This window comes from Parasteatoda tepidariorum, chromosome 10 (genome assembly GCF_043381705.1).
Source record: "Parasteatoda tepidariorum isolate YZ-2023 chromosome 10, CAS_Ptep_4.0, whole genome shotgun sequence".
In the NCBI taxonomy this organism is placed as follows: Eukaryota; Metazoa; Arthropoda; class Arachnida; order Araneae; family Theridiidae; genus Parasteatoda; species Parasteatoda tepidariorum.
Genome location: NC_092213.1, coordinates 48,809,204 through 48,830,571, shown reverse-complemented (window position 1 = coordinate 48,830,571; position 21,368 = coordinate 48,809,204). Strand labels below are relative to the sequence as shown.

Sequence of the window (21,368 nt, the reverse complement as noted above, 5' to 3'; positions counted from 1 at the left end):
AAATTTTTATTAAACCAGTAGACCAGGAGAAACTGGCAAAATCACGTAGTTTACTGGAAAATTCAGTAGAGTTGACAGCTATGCACGACCCAGGAAGTCATTTTTGATCATCAAATTACACAACCAGAAAATGACACAAAAAGCAAAAGATTGCTCAACAATGGAAATGTATAAATCTTTTGTGCAGTGTGGCATTTTTAATAACCCTGAACTATCAGCTGTTTTTCGGCCTTTTTTTTATTTATTTGTTGACAATGTTTAATAGCACAGAATCAAAATCTTGCTTAAATTATAGAATATCTTTTAAAAAGTAAATAAAAGATGAATTATGACGTCTTTCAAGGGTTGTGCGCTAAATTATTTAAAGGATGGCCACATAACACCAAATATGAATACAATTTTGTAAATAGAAATATAATTATGATTTTCTTTTCCATTACACAAATAATTCAAAATAATCATTTTTATATATTACAAGTACTTACCTCATCTTTACAGAAAGGAGATGTGTGTTCAGGAGGTTTTAGCTGATTTATTACAAATTCAGGTCCCATCAGAAACTAAAAATAATAAATTATGTTTGAAATGCATAGCAGATTGATAAAAATAGAATTCTTTTATGTAAAAACGTGGTTAAACAGCTGACTCAATTTTGAGTTTACAATTACCAATGCTCAAATCTATAGCCTTGAAATTTCTGAAACCAGCCCAGAAGACAAGAGAACTCCTGAATCAAGTATTGAGAGAAATTTGCCTGTGAGGGGGACCTTTTCGATTGAACAATCCTTAAATTGCTTCGTGGCAAGAGGACTCTAACCCATCACCCGTCCACCAAAGATGAATTTTTACTGTGCTCAGTGCGAGCCATAATACATTATATAAAAAATTATTTAACATAGCTTTCAGTTTAGCTTTAGGTTACTGTCATAACACGAAAAGAATTTTCTTTCTTCAGTAACCAAAAAATGTAAATAACAAGTAATGTAAATAAATATTTACATCTTATAAAATTTATTTACATCTTTGATTCACTGTTATTTCATGGTGAACAAATTCTACTTAAATCGAATGTTAAAAAATAAACTTCGCAATAATTTTTAATGCTTAGAAAAAATCTCTGGCTAAAAGTTGAAGAAGTTGGCAGGAGGTCAGCAAGAGATATTAAAAAAAAGGTATTAAAAAAAAGAGTAAAGTTTTATTTATGGTTTTACAAGTCTTACTTGAGATTCAGAATCAGTTGAAAAAGGTTGCTTTAAAGCAACTTCTTGAATGTTGTAATAGTGCTGTCTAGGGCATTCTTCATCTGAAGTAGAGCTATTACTTGAAAAGGCAAACTGAGANACAAGTACTTACCTCATCTTTACAAAAAGGAGATGCATGCTCAGGAGGTTTTAGCTGATTTATTACAAATTCAGGTCCCATCAGAAACTAAAAATAATAAATTATGTTTGAAAATGTGAAATGCATAGTAGATTGATAAAAATAGAATTCTTTTATATAAAATTGTGATTAAACAACAGACCCAATTTTGAGTTTATAATTACCAATGCTCAAATCTATAGCCTTGAAATTTCTGAAACCAGTCCAAAAGGCAAGAGAACTCTTGAATCAAGTATTGAGAGAAATTTGCCTTTGAGGGGGACCTTTTCGATAGACCAAACCTCAAATTGCATTACATAGAGAGAAAAACCACAAAAACCTCCCATAGTATGCTTCGCGGCAAAAGGACTCTAACCCATCACCCGTCTATCAAAGAGGAATTTTTACATCAGCACTGCGCTCAGTGCAAGCCATAATATATTATATAAAAAAATTTTAACATAGCCTTCAGTTTAGCTTTAGGTTACTGTCATAACATGAAAAGAATTTTCTTTTTTCAGTAACCAAAAAATGTAAATAACAAGTAATGTAAATAAATACAAGTTTATTTACATCTTTGATTCATTGTTATTTCATGGTGAACAAATTCTACTTAAATCGAATGTTAAAAAATAAACTTTGCAATCATTTTTAATGCTTAGAAAAAATCTCTGGCTAAAAGTTGAAGAAGTTGGCAGGAGGTCACGCAATATGTATTAAAAAATAGTATGGATATTTAAAAAAAAAGGTATTAAAAAAAGGTACTAAAAAAAAGAGTAAAGTTTTATTTATGGTTTTACAAGTCTTACTTGAGATTCAGAATCAGTTGAAAAAGGTTGCTTTAAAGCAACTTCTTGAATGTTGTAATAGTGCTGTCTAGGGCATTCTTCATCTGAAGTAGAGCTATTACTTGAAAAGGCAAACTGAGAACTGAAAGGAAAAATAAATATATAGAAAAAGAAAAGTTTCAAAACATCAATTACAATCACTTAATAAATAAAACAATATAGCTGAAGAAAAATTATGCAAAAAAATATTCCAAAAGTTTTTACTCTATTAAAATAAGTTTGTCGTGGTGATTTTTTTCAAGGGTGGTTATCTTAAATCTAAAAATATTACATTATCTAAAAAAGTTGACATATCAAATATTTTCATTTTTTAAGTAATTTCAGGTAATCTACATTAACATCAAAATTTCTTTAAAAAATTCCGAAATTCAGTATTTTTCATACTCTGAGGTTAAAAAAAAACGTGAATTTTTTTTTTTAAATTATAATAGAGTGTTATTTTTTTGGAGGGATAAGGGTCAAATACATAGTAAATCTTAAAGATAATGAAATAATTTTATTATAAATCTATAACAGCATACACCATTAGTAATAGAAGATACGTTAAATATAAAATTTATTTTAAGAAACTAACAAACAAATAAAATCAATATACAGCTTCCTATCATTTTCTATTGGATAAGGACTTGACAAAAAATTTTCTTAATTTTAACTTAATTTAAACTTTGTAATATAGAAATCATACAACTACATAAAAGGCAGTCCTTGCCGTAAAACACTCAATATTCTTCCCAACCCAGTAGCTCCTCTTTTTATTTTTTATTTTAGTTTAGATCATTATCAGTGGACACAAAATGAGATGGCCTTTAACATTTACTTATCATCCCAGTTGCAATTCGAAAAGTAACTCAAAATTTAAGATAGGTGGCTCAGAAGCTATTGAATGCTTTCTATGTGTGCTTTCTATGTGTCTAAAACTGCAAAACAATTTTGGTCTCAAAAAAGCTTGCTAAAGTTTATCGACATTTAAAGATTGAATCGGAATTAGAACAGACTACTAGAGAAATTTAATTAATTAAAAAATGCATTCATTTAAATTTTACAAAGTCAATACATCATTAATTACAGAATGCAAATTACAGAATTTTTTTATAAAATGAATATTATGTTACATCCTTGAGTAATATTTAATAACATTGTGAGTAACAGTTATTGAACTATTTTAACTATCATTTCATTCTAAATATCATTCCAAATATGGTTCCTTTATAACCATATTTTGATTTTTAATACATTAAATTTCCTTTGACACTAAGTTGTAGAAAAGAGACTGTAATAATCTAATTCTTAAAATTTAAAAAAAAAAAAAAAATCTCCTGAACAAANAAAAAAAAAACATTTTGCAAAAAACCTTTTATAACCTTTGAAACAATTGGGTTAATTGTTATTCAGTGTTCTCCATTTGATAATTTGAAACAAAAAAGTTAACTCAGCTATAAAAATTCAGAGAGGAATTTTAAATCAAAATATTATAAACTTTTACATACTCGCTACTTGAAGAAGCCCTATTGTCATTTTGTACTTCAGTATGTGACTTAGAAGAAATGGCAGGTTGCTTAGCAGGTCTTTGTAACAATAGGACTAGTTCAGCTATAGTTTTTGGTTTTAGCCCTGTTAAAAAGCATATAAAGTTAGCTTGGACTAAAAATGTAACATTGAAAAGTAATTAAACAAGCAAGCTAAAAGAAAAGGTAAATAGCTAAAAAAGTATTCATAACAATAGAAACAGCTCAGCTACAGAATTAAGTTTAAGGCCATTTAAAAAAAAAATGGGGCTAGCTTGCATCATGTAAGATTGAAAAAGAGTTAAACAAGCAACGATAAGGTAGAAAAACATAAATATAACCATGTAATTACATATTTGCAGATATTTTATCAGAAAACAATGAATATTATTTTCTTATACTTTGGCATAAATGGGAAGTTCATTATTTACAACAAGAACCATTAATGGTTTAGGATAAGTGGAGTCTAATAGCAATTTACCGCATTATAACCGTCATTGAGAAGCCGACCCAAATTTGAGTCTATGACTACTGATGTTCAACTCTGTAGCCTTGTAATTTTTAATTCAATCCAGAAGACAAATGAACTCTTGGATCCGTACCTCTAGAAGTAATGATTTGTTATGGGAACTTGAAGGACTTTGTGATCCCAAAAGATTTCAAGATTTAATACAGGGGGATTCTTCGGTTAGCAGGATTCGAGCTCAAGTTCTCATGAACACAAGTCCAACGCCCTACCAACCAGGCTATCCCAGCTACGAGGCTCATCCAGAAAGTAAGTTTCCCTATTTTTTTAAAAAAAGGAACTCACACTTTCAGGAACCTATTTATTGGCAACAAGTACAGCAATGTTTCAGCCATTTTTCAACATAGCCACCACCAGAATTGAGACACTTGTCGCATCGTGGGATCAACTTTTGTATCCCTCTGTCGTAGAACTCTGCCGGCTGTGAATGGAATCAATGTGTGACAGGCCTCTTCAGCTCTTCGCCGTTGCCAAAACGCTCACCGGAGGAAAGAAATTTCTTCAGGTGTAAGAAAACGTGAAAATCGCTGGGAGTAAGATCATTCATTGTCATGGAGAAGCACAACACCTGCAGTAAGCATTACACGACTCTTGTTTTGAATGGCACGTCACAATTTATTCATTGTTTCACAGTAACAGTCAGCGTTTGCTGTTTGGATGGAAGTCAATGAGCAGAATGCCCTTTTTGTCCCAGAGCACCGTGCACATCACTTTTCGTACTGACAGCGTCCTAAGCGTTGAATTTTGTGTTCGGGTGTCCGGTTTTTTCGGCACATGCTGGTTCCATTCACAAGCGACAGAGTTCTACGACAGAGGGATACAAAAGTTGATCCCACGATACAACAAGTGTCTCAATTCTGGTGGTGGCTATGTTGAAAAATAGTTGAAGCATTGTTGTACTTGTTGCCAATAAATAGGATCCTGAAAGTTTGAGTTCTTCTTTTCAAAAAAATAGGGAAACTTACTTTCTGGATGAGCCTCATATTTCCTCCATTGATCATAAAAAAATAGAGAAAAACTGTGAGCAAATTTTGAAATAGCATTTATAAGATTTTTATGATCAATTTCACCCATTGATCATAAAAACCTTATAAATGCTATTTCAAAATCATCTAACAGTTTTTTCCTTCTCAATGTAAGCAGTAGTTTTAAACTTTTGACGAAGATGGGACACCGATGTCCCATTTATATATTTATTTTCCAAAGCTCTAAATACTAGCAAAATTATATCTTGCTATTTTTTTATAATAAAAAACAGTCTAATAGTTACTTAAAATCTGTTAGATTATCAAAATTATATTTGCTTTAAAATTTAAAATTAAAAAAAGTAGTTTAAATTTTTAAAAAAAAATTTTGTTACAAAATTTATCAATAATGATTTTGTAAATTAAAGAAGTTTCAATAATAAACAACTGCTTTCTTACATCTAGAAAACTGCAAATTCGAAAAACTATAATTTGGAAGTGAGCCGTGTTTGAAAGATTTTACCTTTAACACAGAAAAACACACTGGTATTTCATACTGTATATTTAATCATAAATTATTAAAATGCTAAATATAATACTTTTCACATACTTTAGTCCAAATTAATTAATTCAAAATAATAAAAAAGTATAAAATTTATGTTCAAGAAAAAATTTGCACCAAAGGATTACTGGTTTGTTTTAGTAGCTTTAGTTTTTCATTTCATTCATTAATAGAAGTGCCTCGTCCAAAGTCAGCATAACCTTTATTTCTAACCCACAGGACTATGAATCATGGTTTTAATATTTCTAGCCTATTTTTTAGTCTAGATTTGGTATGTAATCTTTTTTCACAAGCATATTTATTTCAAAAGTTAAAAAAGTTTCTTCACTTGTCCTAGTGTGAGCAAGATGAGCCATATGGCATGTTTCTCAAACACTATTTGGACACTTAAAATGATATTTATTTTATAACCGTCGTTGAACAGCCGATCCAATTTTGGGTTTATGACAACTAATGTTCAACTCCAAAGCCTTGTAATTTTGAACCCAATCCAAAAGACAAGAAAACTCCTGAATCAGTACTCTCAGAGGAATGATTTGTTATGCGAACATAAAGGACTTTGTGACCTAACAGATTTGGTGTGCATCAGTCACCATATACTACGTGAGGAGTCTTCAGCCAGCGAGGATTGAACCCACAACCTCTTGGACAATGAGCCCAGTGCCCTACCAACCAGGCAATCCTGGCCCTAAAATTATACCTATTCATTATTTGGGATCCAAACAAACTTAGATAAACCTAAAAGTCACCTCATCAATACATCAGTGATGTATCATTAATATATGAGTCAGCAATGTATCAACTTGTTAATTATTTGACAAAGGTATACCTTTATTTTAATTAATTCAATTTATATTATAGTGAGAAAAAAACATTATGATAAAAAAACATTATAATGAGAAAAAAATCAGTTTAGATAGCGGACTTGAAATCGTAAATTCTTCTACAATTGCTGAAAATAAATTTGTCTTAAGGCAAACACCACATAAACTAAATTAAATAAAACTCAAAAAAGTATTCTACACTGACATTTATTATACCAGTGTATTATGAATTTAGATTTTTGTCTGTTATCCAGATAGCAGATAAGGACCCAAACAAAAGCAAATTTAAAAATGAAACTACTGTAATAGATTGTACATGCTATATTTTATTATAGTTTAAAACTCAAACGCTCCCCCCCCCAAAAAAAAAAAACTCTACAGCTTAGGCTACTAGCTCATTCAATAATAATTAAATTAATAGAACCTCTTCCTTGTACATTTAACATTACAATATTATTGCATTAAATAATAACAATAATGGAGTTGGGCATTGGTAGCCGTAAACTGAAAATTTGGTCGGCTGTTCAAGGACGGTTATATTAAAACAAAAACAGAACTAACCGGTGGTTAAAAGATTTGTATCCACATCAACAGGAGCAGACGGGCCAATGTTAATACTCAATCGTAATAATTCAAGCATTTTCCTTCTTTCAGTTAACTCTTCATAAACTCTTAAGATTGACTGGTGAGCTTTATGCTCCTGCCAATTTTTAAGGACTTCATCTTTGGTAGAAATATGTAACTTGGATTTCAGTATCTGCTCTCTAACTCCATGATATGCTTTTTTCCAACGCTCCTTTGCAGTTAAAATATTTCCTGCATTGATATTAACTGATATTTCAGGATGATAGCCTAATCTATGGCCATAGGATAGATATTTCACACTGTAGTCCAAATCAAGCATCTCTTTATTAGCATCTAATTGAAGAAAATATATATATGTTAATGAATACATAAATTAAAAAATTAATTACCCACATATGTGATTGCTTAACCACAGAAAATTCTTTCAATATTTGTTTTTGATATAAGAACAGAACGAGGGGGGGGGATTAATAAAAAAGAGTATGAAAAAATTAATAAAAAAATTAATAAATAAATTAATAAAGTCATGAAAAAATTAATAAAAAAGAGTATGAAACTATTTTGCACAAAAAGGAAACATTTAAATTATTTACATACTTACTTAAAGTTTTTTATAAAAATGTGTCTGTTCTAACAAGCTGTTAAACTTAATAGATAAATCATGATTAAAGAGAATAAACAAATAATTTAGAAATTTATTTTCTCCCAAAGTTTGAGTCTGAAAGCTCCTGACAACTTCACCAAAGTTTGAAGAATCTCATGCCTGTTTTATGAGCAAAAAGTTAGAGATATGACCGATTTTCAAATCACATTACATAATTATGAATCAAAAAGAAACAGAGACAAGGTTTTGTAAACTGAGAAAACATGAGCCACAAAGAATGATTGCAAAAAGTGTTTTAAATGCAAATGGCAATGCAAAAAAAGTTTTAAATGTGAGTAGCAACGAGCAGTTTTTAAATATCTTAGTATGCATCATAGTATAAGGTTCACAGTTTAATCACATGAATATGAATTTTGTGCTAAATGTGCTTTTGATCAAAATGTGCTAAAATATTTACATGCTTTACAAGTTTTTTATAAATATATAAATGTGTGTACAATCTGAAAAACTGTTAAACTTAACAGATAAATTAAATACATGATTAAAAAAGAATAAATACATAATAAATGTAGAAATTTAATTTTTTCTAAATTTTAGAAATTTGACAAATTCACCAAAAGTTTGAAGAATCTCATGCCTGATTTATGAGCAAAAAGTTAAGAGATATATCCAATTTTCAAATCACATTACATAATTATCAATCAAAAGGAAACAGAGACAAGGGTTTTGCAAACTGAGAAAACATGAGCCACAACAGTGCAAACAGTGTTTTAAATACAAATCAAAAAGTGTTTCAAATGTGAGTAGCAATGAGCAGTTCGTAAATCTCTTAGTATGCATCATAGTGTAAGGTTCACAATTCAATCACATGAATATGAATTCTGCTAAATCAAAATGAGAGATTTATAATTAAATATTGATACATTCTTCAAAAAATTAGGTTAGTATGAATTGCAATAGGTTTTCAAAAATCTCGTTAAGACAAATAGTCAGGTTCTGTTAAGAAATTATTTAAACATAAATCCTAGTGGGGAATTTGCAAATCATGTTGGTATAAATCACACTGCTTGATATAAAAATATTGTCTGCAGATTATGCAAGATTAGGTTTGTAAATAGCATTTGTAGGATACATGCAATTTTCAATTTGTAAATTACAGAGTAAAAAGCAAAGTAACAATAAAGGCAGATTTTCGTAAACAGGACAAATTTAATTTGAGGAATGATGCAAATTACTGGAAAAACCACAAGCATGATCATTATATTTTAATGCAAAGAATATTGAAAAAATAATCCAGATATATATTTCAAATTGTAGACCACATCAAGCAATTTGAACATGAGGTAAATTTATTATACACAACAAGGTTTGAACTATATTATCAAAAGGCTATAAAATCAAAAAGGATCATTTGAATAGAATGTAGGAAAATTTATCATAAATCTGGTGGAACTATACATTGTTTCAGAAACATAAACTTACTGAAATTGAAAAGACTTATGGATTTTATTTAATGCTACAAGAGTAAAAATAATTTCTTAAAAAATTACATGTAAGCAAATTTATTGCTTTTCAAGTATTAAAAAAAAAACATTGAAATGAATTTAGAAAAATAGTGAAGAAAATTTTTTATGAAACAATTATTTTATTTATTCACATATAAGAGAAAAAAACACAATGAAAAAATAAATTAACAAAATAAATAACTATTCTAATGACAAAAGTTTACAAAATAGAAAACGAAAAGTATTTTTAAAAAAATTAACTTATTGAATTATGAAATAAACTTCATTAAAAAGAAAAGGCTATCATAAAAGTTTATTCAATCCCTTATGATATTATAAGGCACATAATTTAATGTATGATGATAGAAAAAAAATTGCTAAATTAAAAAAAAATAACAGAATCACATTTAAAATGATCAATAAATGTTTATCCTTAAATTAAAGATAATTAAGATTTGTAACCCATGTTGGTACACAATGCAATATTGTGTAAAATATGTATAAAGCCATAATTTGTAAACCACGCCTGGCTATAACTGCATGCATATCCAATGTTCAAAATCATTATTGAAATGTATGATTAAATTAAAACGTATAGGCAATAAAACACAGATTAGCATAATCTCACAAATTTTTTTTAAAATGTGAATTCGCCTCAGGATGATATCGAAGACTGATTGTGTGAGAAAAATCATTGCTTTTCAAAAATTAATTGAAAAAAACTACTTACACAAAAATTCCCAGAAGTCTTTAAGTTATGAACTATTTTTAATTAAAAAACAATAATTGTTCAATAACAAATATTGTAGACTTTTTACCTGATATTCCACTGGAAAAAGTACCAGATATTCTATTAAAAGAATTACCTGATATTCTATTTAAAAAAAAATATTACTCAAAAATGCGATAAATGTATCATGAATACAAAACATGATCAAACACAGAAAAGAATCAAACTCATGTTTAAATCATAAATTACAAGGCATTTCAAGAATATTGGCAGAACTATTTAAAGAAAACATTCCAAAAATCATAGTTGCAATTAATCAACAACAGAACTAAGTATACCTTGCCTCTTTACTCTCTCTCTTTGATAAAGCACAAAGACTCGACTTATTCTAATGTGCTTTGTTATGATAGAATACTTTGCTTAGCAGGGTATCCCATCATAAGCTCATAAATAATGTTCGCTTAGCAGTTTTTAATAATTTAAACTGATGATGCTAGATTAGCTTGGATAGGATTAAAAAATTTAACTTTGATACTTACTTTTTAAATCATCTGCTTCATTTTCTCTTAAGATATCTTGATCAACTTGGGATAGAATTTCATTCTGCAATAGAAAAATAAAATATCAAATAAATATACACACAAGGTTATGAATACAGAATCCTTAAAATCTAACGTACGTTAGACATTTAGTTGCATTTTCGCAGATTACATTAGTAAACATGAGACCTTCAAAATAACAACTTTAAACGACTTTGTAGCATTTTCTAAGATCAAAGTAGAATTTTGAATTTTTTTTATAGATTATTCACTATTGTAGGTGTGCAAAACCTGTGGCTTGTTGGGACGTATTAAGTTGACTGATTAAAAAGATTTAGTGTAATAACAAAGATGTTCAAAAACCACCATAATTGTTGTTAACATGTCTATATCTGAGAATGCAGTCCTTTATTAAGAAAGGTTCTGTGCTCTTACTTAGTTGTATAGATATATGGGTCGGTTAATAAGTAATATTGGTACACCTTAGTACTCAATTTAATATAAATTTAATGTAAGAAAATGAAATAAAAATAGTTTTGCAATAAAATTTAATGTACTGTTAATTAAGTTAAAGAATTAATATTATATTATATTGGACATCTTATCATAAGCAAACAACAGTTTCAGGCAAGAAGACAAGCAATGAAGATATTTATTACCTATATTTATAAAACATTCTTTTTTCTTTCTTTTGCATGAACTATTCAAAACAGATAGATCTAAGCTTCCTTTGATAACATTATCTCTTAAACTGTTCCCGAATTAAAGAAGATTTAAAGTAAAATTTTACAAAACTAGCTGTAGAGAATAATTCTTTTAATTTTTCTGAAAAACTATTAAGTAGATCCAGATTTTTTTAAAAATATTCAATAGCATTTTAATGATTAATTTTCCTTTGTTTTATGACATATTAAATTGAGTTCATTAAGCAAGTCCATATACTTTCATAATTTAATATTTCAAAAAATATTTATCTCTTGACTAGACAAAATGAAACTTTTTTTTAATTGCCAAAGCTCCTTTTTACCCTTTAACATAGTTTATAAACCTTATGTTTTATTTACATCATTTTGACAATAAAACTAGAGTGCTTATTATTAAAAAAATAATAATTACATTGATAAAGAAGTGACATAAATTATTCCCAAAATGGAAATCAGATTAATATTCTCTTGAAAATTCAAATAAAAAATTTAGTAATGAACGGCCTCAAAATAATAACAGGTAAATGAGAAGTTATAAGGAGAAAAGAGAGGGATAAAAAAACAACTGTAGAAAATTGTCCAATCATAATTTTGCTATCTATTGCATAACTTTCAGAACTTATTTAAATTTTTGAACTATTCTGAACAAGAACAAAATCCCAATACAATTTTAAAAAAAGCATTCCTGTAATAGCCCATTGGGGACCAGAAGTGCCATGGAAGTCAAGACTCCACAATTTTTTGTGGATTCAATATTGCACACTGATCGCCTTTACTTCCAGACACGCTGGTACCCATCGATTTGAAGCTGGGAGGGCTTCAAGTCACCGCAGGGGGGTCAAACCCTAGTCCTTCACAATGACAGCCCAGTGCCTTAACCATTAAACCATTCTATAATTACATGACAGTCATACCTCTGGCAAACTTCCTAGGACTTCTTGATGCAACTTTACAATCACATTTGAAAATGTACACCCATCCATGTATTTTTCAGCATGCAGAGTACAAACCTAAGGAAAAAAATTATGTACGTTTTAAAGATTTATTTCAACTTCGAATTTTATCGACACATGTGAATTCTAAAATTTTAATCATAAAAACTGCAATCAAAACAATTACAGTAGGGTGCTCATTATTCAGACAATTCAGAACTGAGGTCAACCCAATAAACAAAAAATCCATATAAGTAGACTAATTTAAAAATAAAACACTAGGGTAAGTTTTTTGCCTTTTTCTTTTTGTATATTCCGCTCATATTTTTTCTGGCAATTAAACTGGTAATTGGTACTCTTGTTTGTCTACGCTAATGTTTCTTTACAGGGATAGAAATTAAGAAAATTTAGTCACTGCTCAGAAGCACTAGTAAATAAATGATATTACTAGTTCATATACAATTCCATTAGTCCGTTTACATGTTTCTCTTGTAAAAAAAAAGACAATAAAATTTTTTTTAATGAAAAATTACAATTATGAGAATTTTTAATGTTCGCAATTATGTGACATATCTCATTTTGAGACAAAATACAAGCCAGAAAACCATATAAAAAAAATAGCACACTGTTTTTTTTTAATAGATTACTGGTCTNATTCAATAATTGCACACGGACCGCCTTTACTTCCAGACACGCTGGTACCCATTGATTTGAAGCTGGGAGGGCTTCAAGTCACCGCTGGGGGGTCAAACCCTAGTCCTTCACAATGACAGCCTAGTGCCTTAACCATTAAACCATTCGATAATTTCATGACAGTCATACCTCTGGCAAACTTCCTAGGACTTCTTGATGCAACTTTACAATCACATTTGAAAATGTACACCCATCCATGTATTTTTCAGCATGCAGAGTACAAACCTAAGGAAAAAAATTATGTACGTTTTAAAGATTTATTTCAACTTCGAATTTTATCGACACATGTGAATTCTAAAATTTTAATCATAAAAACTGCAATCAAAACAATTACAGTAGGGTGCTCATTATTCAGAACTGAGGCCAACCCAATAAACAAAAAATCCATATAAGTAGACTAATTTAAAATTAAAATGCTAGGGTAAAGTTTTTTGCCTTTTTCTTTTTGTATATTCCACTCATATTTCTTCTGGCAATTATACTGGTAATTGGTACTCTTGTTTGTCTACGCTAATGTTTCTTTACAGGGATAGAAATTAAGAAAATTTAGTCACTGCTCAGAAGCACTAGTAAATAAATGATATTACTAGTTCATATACAATTCCATTAGTCCGTTTACATGTTTCTCTTGTAAAAAAAAAGACAATAAAATTTTTTTTAATGAAAAATTACAATTATGAGAATTTTTAATGTTCGCAATTATGTGACATATCTCATTTTGAGACAAAATACAAGCCAGAAAACCATATAAAAAAAATAGCACACTGTTTTTTTTTAATAGATTACTGGTCTGATAATTCTAACCACTGATAGCTATTTTATGGTGGTCTTAGTCAAATTGTAGTTGTCACAGACAAATAGAGCACTCTTAAGCAAATTGAGCCCAATTTGATCGGCATTATAGATAAACTCTTCATCATAATTTTAGATTCTATCTTTGCTGCTTTAACTCAATGCTGACTCAGTGTTTTCCCTACAGCGCAAAAATGCGAGAATTTAGCATATTTTTTTCTTTTCTCGCATTAAAAAATGATAGCCGCGAGAAATTCGTACATTCTATAATCCAATTTCAAAATTTGTGAATTTCTAGCATTTTGAAAAAAAATTTTTCATTGCGCCATTTAGAATGAAATCCGTTTCATTTTCCTTCCTGGATCTTTCATTATTTTCAATATTCCTGGATCTTTCATTATTTTCAATATCTGCCCCATTATCTAGCTTCCCTATTTATCAGTATTGTTCAGAACCTTTAAGAACAACAGAACATCATCCCTCGGAACCAAGGAACCTCTTTCAAAACGCATTTCTCAGCAACCCTCGTGTTTACCGTAGGTAAGGTTTCTCCATGTAAGAAGTTAAAATTTTTTGCGCATTAATGTAAGATGGACAAATACCTTGTAAAGGCAATATCTTCTACTCCGAAACAGACGAATGAAAATGAAACTAATGTGGGTAGAAACGATCAAAACGAAACAAACACGCATTTGAGCAACCAAATGAGAATAGCTGATGAAAAAGTAGATGTAGAACATTTTCCATACGATGATGCAAAAAAAATATTCAATGCTTTAAAAATTAGAAGATGTTAAAAATGTATTATAATTAAAGAAATGATTTTTTTTTCAAGTCTCTTTGTGTTCTTTTTTTTTTTTTTAATTTTTAGATATCTCACTTAACTTTTTGAAATCTCACCCTGTTTTTGAGAAAGGGTGAGAAATTCTCACCCATTATTTTTCTGGGCTGAAAACACTGTGACTATTATGTCTTTAGATCCTCTCTCCAAGGACAATAAGGGACAAAAAAAAATTGACATCCTTAAGAAAATCAGATTTTCAAGAGAAATAAAAAGTGGTATACAACGGAAGACCATCGATCAATCAAACTGCTTAGACAATTCAATTAATCAATTTTCAGATTAATGATTCTCTACTGCTATGTAAAACAATAATTGAAAAGTAAGGCTGATTTCAAGAAGTCACTGTCCATACACATATTAGCTATGTTTACAAAAATTCTACCAACAAAATTCAAATTATTCAAAATTCAATCCAATTAGAAACCTACATGTTATAACATGAAAAGTAGTATAGCTGCTTCTTGCTATATGAAATTGCATAAAGACGAACTCATATTTTTAATTTAGATATATCTAAAAATAAATAAAATCATCAGGAGTATAGTATTTTATTAAAAGTTTTAACAAGACCTATGAAGTCAGTAAACAGTTTTTAATTTTCAGCTATATAATATGATGTGTTGAACAAAATTATCATATACAGTGAAAAAGAATTATCTATTCATACCACATATTTTACGAACGATAAAGTAAAATCTTTCTTTTAACAATGCAAAAAAAAATACGAATTCAATAAATCAATGCATCTCATACCTGTATTACATCAGACAAAGTCATTCGCAAATCAATATCTTTTTGGCACAATCCTTGAAAGACAGTTCTAATTAATGGTGATAGTTTGTTCTGAAAGTCAAAATAAAATTAATATTAGGAACTACACAATTTAAATCATAAATAATAACCAACATTGAACACTTTAAAGCCTTTCCTTTTAAAAGTTAATTTATTTTTTGCAACACTGCATGCTTTACATATATAATGCAGAATATATCAGTCATAATTCCGTAGAGCTATAATCACCAAAAACAATGATTTGACAATTGAAATTAACAATATATCAGGACAAAAAAAAGCCTAAAAAATCTGTTTAAATCTTCATATAATGGTCAAAAATTAATATTTACAAAACACTACAACACTTTTATTAAACAAGCAAGAGATGGTGGGTGGCAAATAAGTTGAACAGAAGTGTTCATTTTTTCTTATGTTCAAATAGAGGAAGGGTCTGAAATATGTGAACATTCTTCAATATTTTGAATTCAAATTCATTATGGTTTTTTGGTTGATTCTGTACGTTTCCTTAAAATAGAAAACCTTTTTTCTGACATTTTTTCAAAACATAGTAAATCATAAAAAGTGTATGAACAGCCTAGCACTCTTTTCAGAAAGAACAGAAATGGCTCTGTGCCTTCCTATTCCGACCACCCAGATCAAAAAAGAAATACTGTCAAAATATCAAAAGACAGCATTAATAAACCAAAAAAATGATCCTAAGTAAAAATAAATTGATCCTAATAATGCGCTTCTCACCAAATCTCCATTTTTTAAATTTTTTTTTATTTTTAGGTTTATAACATTCGTACCCTTAATTCCAGGAATAAGCTCAATTGATATAACTCAGATGTCATATCTTGATGGGTGAATAATATATAGGTGAATTATTATTGAATAAATTACAGAGGAAGCGCCTGAATCTAAATATTAGGAAAAGTATTTGGAAAAATTTGTGTCAATAGTATATAAAGATACATTCATGTAAACTTACAGTGAGTTTAGAAAATCTAATTACAAAAAATTCATAAAAAGTCACTCAATACATTAGCTAGATACTCAATAGATACCCACTCAATACTAGCTAATAGATGATTTAAATCCTGTTAAAAATACAATAACATGGATTTTTCTAAAAAAAAAAATTTATGGTGTAATAACAAAAATAAATTTGATGAAAATAGTAAAACTATTTCTTTTCATGACTAAATTTAAAATAAAACACCTAAATCACATATTTAAAATGAGATATATTAAATGATTTACCTGACTTTTATCACTAATACTAAAGTAAGCAGCACGAAATATAGTTTGGCCAATAGAAAACACATATATCTGTGATAAGAAAAATAGCAATATTTAACAGCAACATAAAACATATGTACATAGTAACAAAATCATTTAATGACAAATAAGCTAAAGATAATGATAGATGATGAAGACCCATTCCCTGTGGCAGAATTTTTTCGGGCATTCTGTGACAAACTTCCTCAGCACTAATATTTTTCATTAATATAATTTTAATTATAACAAGTACTAATTTAAAGTAACAGAAATGCTGTGTTTACCAAAGAAAGCATAGAATAAAAACGTACAAAAATTTTAATTGTAAAAGTAATACTTTTTTAATTTTAATATTATAGGCGATATTCTCGCATTTTATAAGAGGAAAAATGCACCAATTATTCCTCTTTCAAATTTTGTAAATCATTAAACAAATTAAAATTCATAAATAAATTAAACTATAATGAATTAAAATTCGTACATAAATAAAAAATTGCGAAATCCACGCATTAACTCCCAAAATAACGATCATGAATCGCGCAAATAGGACTTTCAAAAGATACTCAAATAAGTGTCTGAAAAATATGATGATTTTTAAAGAAAAAAAAGAAAGAGAGAACATCATTTTTAGAGGAAACTATCTTTTATAATTTAGCTATTTCTGAATTTTTTATTTTATATTATTAATTTGAAATTCTAGCTGAAGCCAGCCATTACCGATTTTTAAAAAATCTCAACTAAGAATAGAAAAATTATAATTATTTCTTTCCTCTCTGATATGCAAGAGAGAATCTTTGAAAAAAATTCTGCAGTGAAAAAAAAAACATATTTCAAAAAATTATGCTGGAAGAAAACCCAAAATTTTCCCCTTCCCAAAAGAAAAATCTTTCTGCAAAAACTCAGTAACGTTCTGAGACAATGTCGTTCTGAGACAATGACAGTCGCTGCAACTCTGCCACGGGGCACATGTTATATATTATGTCATGAAATAGCAATATTTAATAGTAACATAAAACATATATACATAGTAACAAAACCATTTAATCACAAATAAGCTCATAACCTTAACAATTACCCATTAATATATCCATGAAATAGCAATATTCAATAATAACATATACATAGTTGTTTGAAGACAAATAAGATTATATGGATAGCAATTATCCAATAACACAGCCACAAAATAGCAATATTCAATAATAACATCAAGATAATAACAAAAACATTTAATGACTATTAAGCTCAGAATAATGATAACAAATATATATTCTGTTCAATGTTTAAAAGTTCAGGATATAATAACAGGGGTGATTGTGAGCCCAGATCAAAATTCCAGAAAATTTCTTGAGTTTAAAAAAAAAAAAAAAACGGTTTAAATTGAAAAATTAGAAAAAAATTAAAACATTGTTTTTTTTCTTCCTTTTTCTCAATATTTCTTAGTTTACTTAAAATATATTTAAAATTTTGCACATACCTATTACCATTTACACATACCTATGATGACCTGGAGAAGTAATTAAAATTTACAAATATGTCTTTCTTTCTGGGGTTTATGATTATAACAGCTATTTACTGATATAAATATAATATATTTATCATGAATATAAGCTTATAAAGTATCTCTCTGGCTCTCCTTTACAAACTAATAAAATAAACTGTGTTTTTTAGTTCCACCTTTGAAAATTTGATTTCCGGAAACTTCTGTGATCAATAATTTTTTGAAACGTCTGGACCTTCGATCTCCGGAAACTTCAGGATCACTGTTGGCGAAAAATCCGGATTTTTTCCGGAGCACAATCAGCCCTGTAATAAGATATTCTGAACTAAAAAAAAAAAATTTATGGTACAATTTTTAATACATACCTTCTCCAAGATTTCACTTTGAGAACAAATATTTTTGTCCTCAAGCTCATCGCACCAAGATTGAGATTTTTTGATGATTTCAAGTTGGGAAACACTTAATATAACTCTTCCCGTTGAAGTGCAGAGAAGGTTATCAGGCGTAACTAAATATTGTGGAACACCATCCTCATTTGCATGCCCTAAAATATTACAGTGCAAAGTAAATAACACACCACTCAAACATAAAAATCAAGAATTTTAATTAAAAGTAAAATATTATCCAATTTTTATTAAAGTATATTTTAGGTGCAACATTAAATTAGAAGTTAGTTTTAAGACTACTTTTCTGATAAAATTGATTAGTATGCCTATGATAAATTAAAAAATATGGAGTTAGTTTTTATAAATTTGTTGTTGTCAAATAAAAAAAAATTCAAATTAAAACTGCATCAATGACACTAGAGAAAATTTGCTAATTGTAACTTGTTCTTTCATATAAAAATATTGTATTATCAACATCTATAAAAAATCTTTTTTATCCAATAATAACTAGTCTTTTTTTAACCAATTATGACTATAACTCTTGCAATTCATTCTTTTAGGGTTTTTAAAATATTAATTATAATGCAAAACTTTCTAACTCCAACTTTCACTAAATAAATAAACTAAACTCAGCGGGGTGACAGCCCTAGAGGGCCAAGGCCTACTGTGCCCATCTCAGTTTTCTTAACCTTGGGCTCTGGGGTGCAGAAGCAGATGTTCCGGTCAGGTGGTCAGCCGAACGCGGAACCCCCAGTGTTTAGTTTCAAAGCGTGCTTGGTACTCATTTATCGACCCACAGAAGGGATGAAAGGCTGAGTCAACCCTGCCCAGCCCCAGGATCGATCCAGAGACCTGTGGCACGGCAGCGCGAAGCGCTGCCGCTCAGCCACCGGGAGCTAAAAAATTCAAAAAAAAAAAAAAAAAAAAACATTAGTTTTAGTTTATTCAAAAATAAAGTTTAATTTTTTGAAATATTTTATCAACCAGAAGCAAAAATTCATTTTTAGTGAACCATGTAGCAAAAATATAATATTATTAAATATATTTTTGTTACATGATGCAGTAAAAAAAAATTTTTGATTCTGGTTGACAAAATATTAAATATAAAAAAAATTAACTCAAGCAATTATAATTCCCTTCAAAATTATTTTATTTATATTCAAAGTAAATATTGAATTCATTAGAACTGAATATTTACTTTTAATATAAATGAAATAAATTGCATAAAGTAAGCAAATTAAATAAGCTTAAAAACTAACTGAAATATGCATAAGAACAATTAATTTAAAGTATAAATTAATAAGTTCTATGCCAGTCAAACAACTATTAAGTTTCAAAGAAAATTATAAATGTCTGAATTAACTAATATTAAAAATAATGTCTAAGATATTACAACCATGGCACACTTTTCTTTTAATCAATTTTTAATCATTAATAAAATACTTTGTTCTTCCATAAAAAAATAAAATAAACACTATTACTTATATTTACTTAGCCTCTTCTATATTTTTTTCAGTAATTATGTATAGATATATTAACAATTCTCAAAATGCTTAGATATTGATTTAATAAAATAATATTTATTCAGAGCAGAGAAAAAGATTGCTTTAAGAAATTGATATGACCAAACATGTAAAAGAAAGAAATATAAAATACATTTTAGTATAAAAAATACATTTTAGCTGCATATCTTAAGAACACATACATCATATTTTGTTGCTAATGCAAAGTCTATGAGAAAAAATATAGATTTTAAAAGAAAAAAAATCTTAATTAAAAAAATTTGAATGAAAATAGTTTTGATTACTTTTTTTACAGTGATATAGCTAATCAACATCTTCAAATGTTTTTTAATTAATTTGGCGACATAATTTTAAAGAAATTTATTAAACCTAAAAATCATACTCTGTTATTCAAGAAAAACTGCTTGAATAAACATTGTACCATAAATTAATTAAAACTATTGTATTTGTATAAAACACATTGAAAAATATGTTTCTAAAGTCAAAACCACTTACATTATATGAGAAAGAACTACATAAAAAGATACATAAACAAGTTAGAAATATGAGAATGGTATGTATAAGAATACAGATGCTATATACGAACCTCGCAAAAAAATATCCTGTACAGCCTGAGTTGTCTGAAACAGTAGACCCCATAACTCATACTCTTTTAAAGGATTTCCTCGTACTTCTAATATCTCATTTAATGAGACTTGTACATTTTCCAGTACAGGCATGCTGCAATGATATGACACCATATCAAGTTTCTGTATAAGGCTTTTCCAATTCGGTTCCTTTACATCTAAATTCAAAGGATTTGGTTTTAAAGGCAAATAATAACCCATGATAGCAATCAGACAAAAAAATGTTAAGAAATTATTAGAAAAAATAATGTTTTCACAAATAAGCATTAGTACTAAAAATTCAGTACAATAAGGACAGGTGATACAATAATAAATAGAACTTTCATTTTGTTTCTGTAGGTTAGTATAAGCTCTGTCTGGGCATTAATAAGGCTTCAAAGGATTATCTAGTTCTAGACGAAGCCAGACTCTAGCAGCAAACAGGAAGGAAGGGAGAGAATTCTTTTCAAACTAATAAAAATTTTGAGAAATAAGAGAGCGAATGCAGTAAAGTTTATAAGCTTGGAAAATTTAGTTTTAATCAAATAAGAATAATAAGGGCATGAAAGATTTTCATAAACAATACATGAAAAAAGAAAGAAAGATAATACAAATATTTTTTTTCAGAATTATAAATAAGAAAATACAAAAAATATCTTTAGAAACAATAAATTAAATTAGTAAAAAATTACTCAATAAAAAATATATAGAAGGTCTGATTAATAAAATACCTTATTTAAAAATTCTTAGAATAAAATTTTATTATAAAATACAAAACAGGAAA

At 28.4% G+C, this 21,368-nt stretch overlaps 1 protein-coding gene across 1 annotated transcript in view; it reads right to left on the bottom strand.

Annotated features, from left to right (window-relative positions):
• The window catches only part of LOC107447617 (tyrosine-protein phosphatase non-receptor type 13), a gene marked incomplete in the record, with an annotated part of 126,626 nt that overhangs the window by 103,964 nt on the left and 1,294 nt on the right, over positions 1-21,368 (bottom strand). Inside the window, 11 exon segments of the mRNA XM_071186957.1 lie at positions 1,354-1,428; positions 2,169-2,289; positions 3,695-3,818; positions 7,151-7,507; positions 10,553-10,616; positions 12,171-12,266; positions 13,011-13,106; positions 15,271-15,360; positions 16,555-16,623; positions 18,436-18,614; positions 20,566-20,763. Coding sequence (XP_071043058.1) covers positions 1,354-1,428; positions 2,169-2,289; positions 3,695-3,818; positions 7,151-7,507; positions 10,553-10,616; positions 12,171-12,266; positions 13,011-13,106; positions 15,271-15,360; positions 16,555-16,623; positions 18,436-18,614; positions 20,566-20,719 — 1,425 coding nt within the window.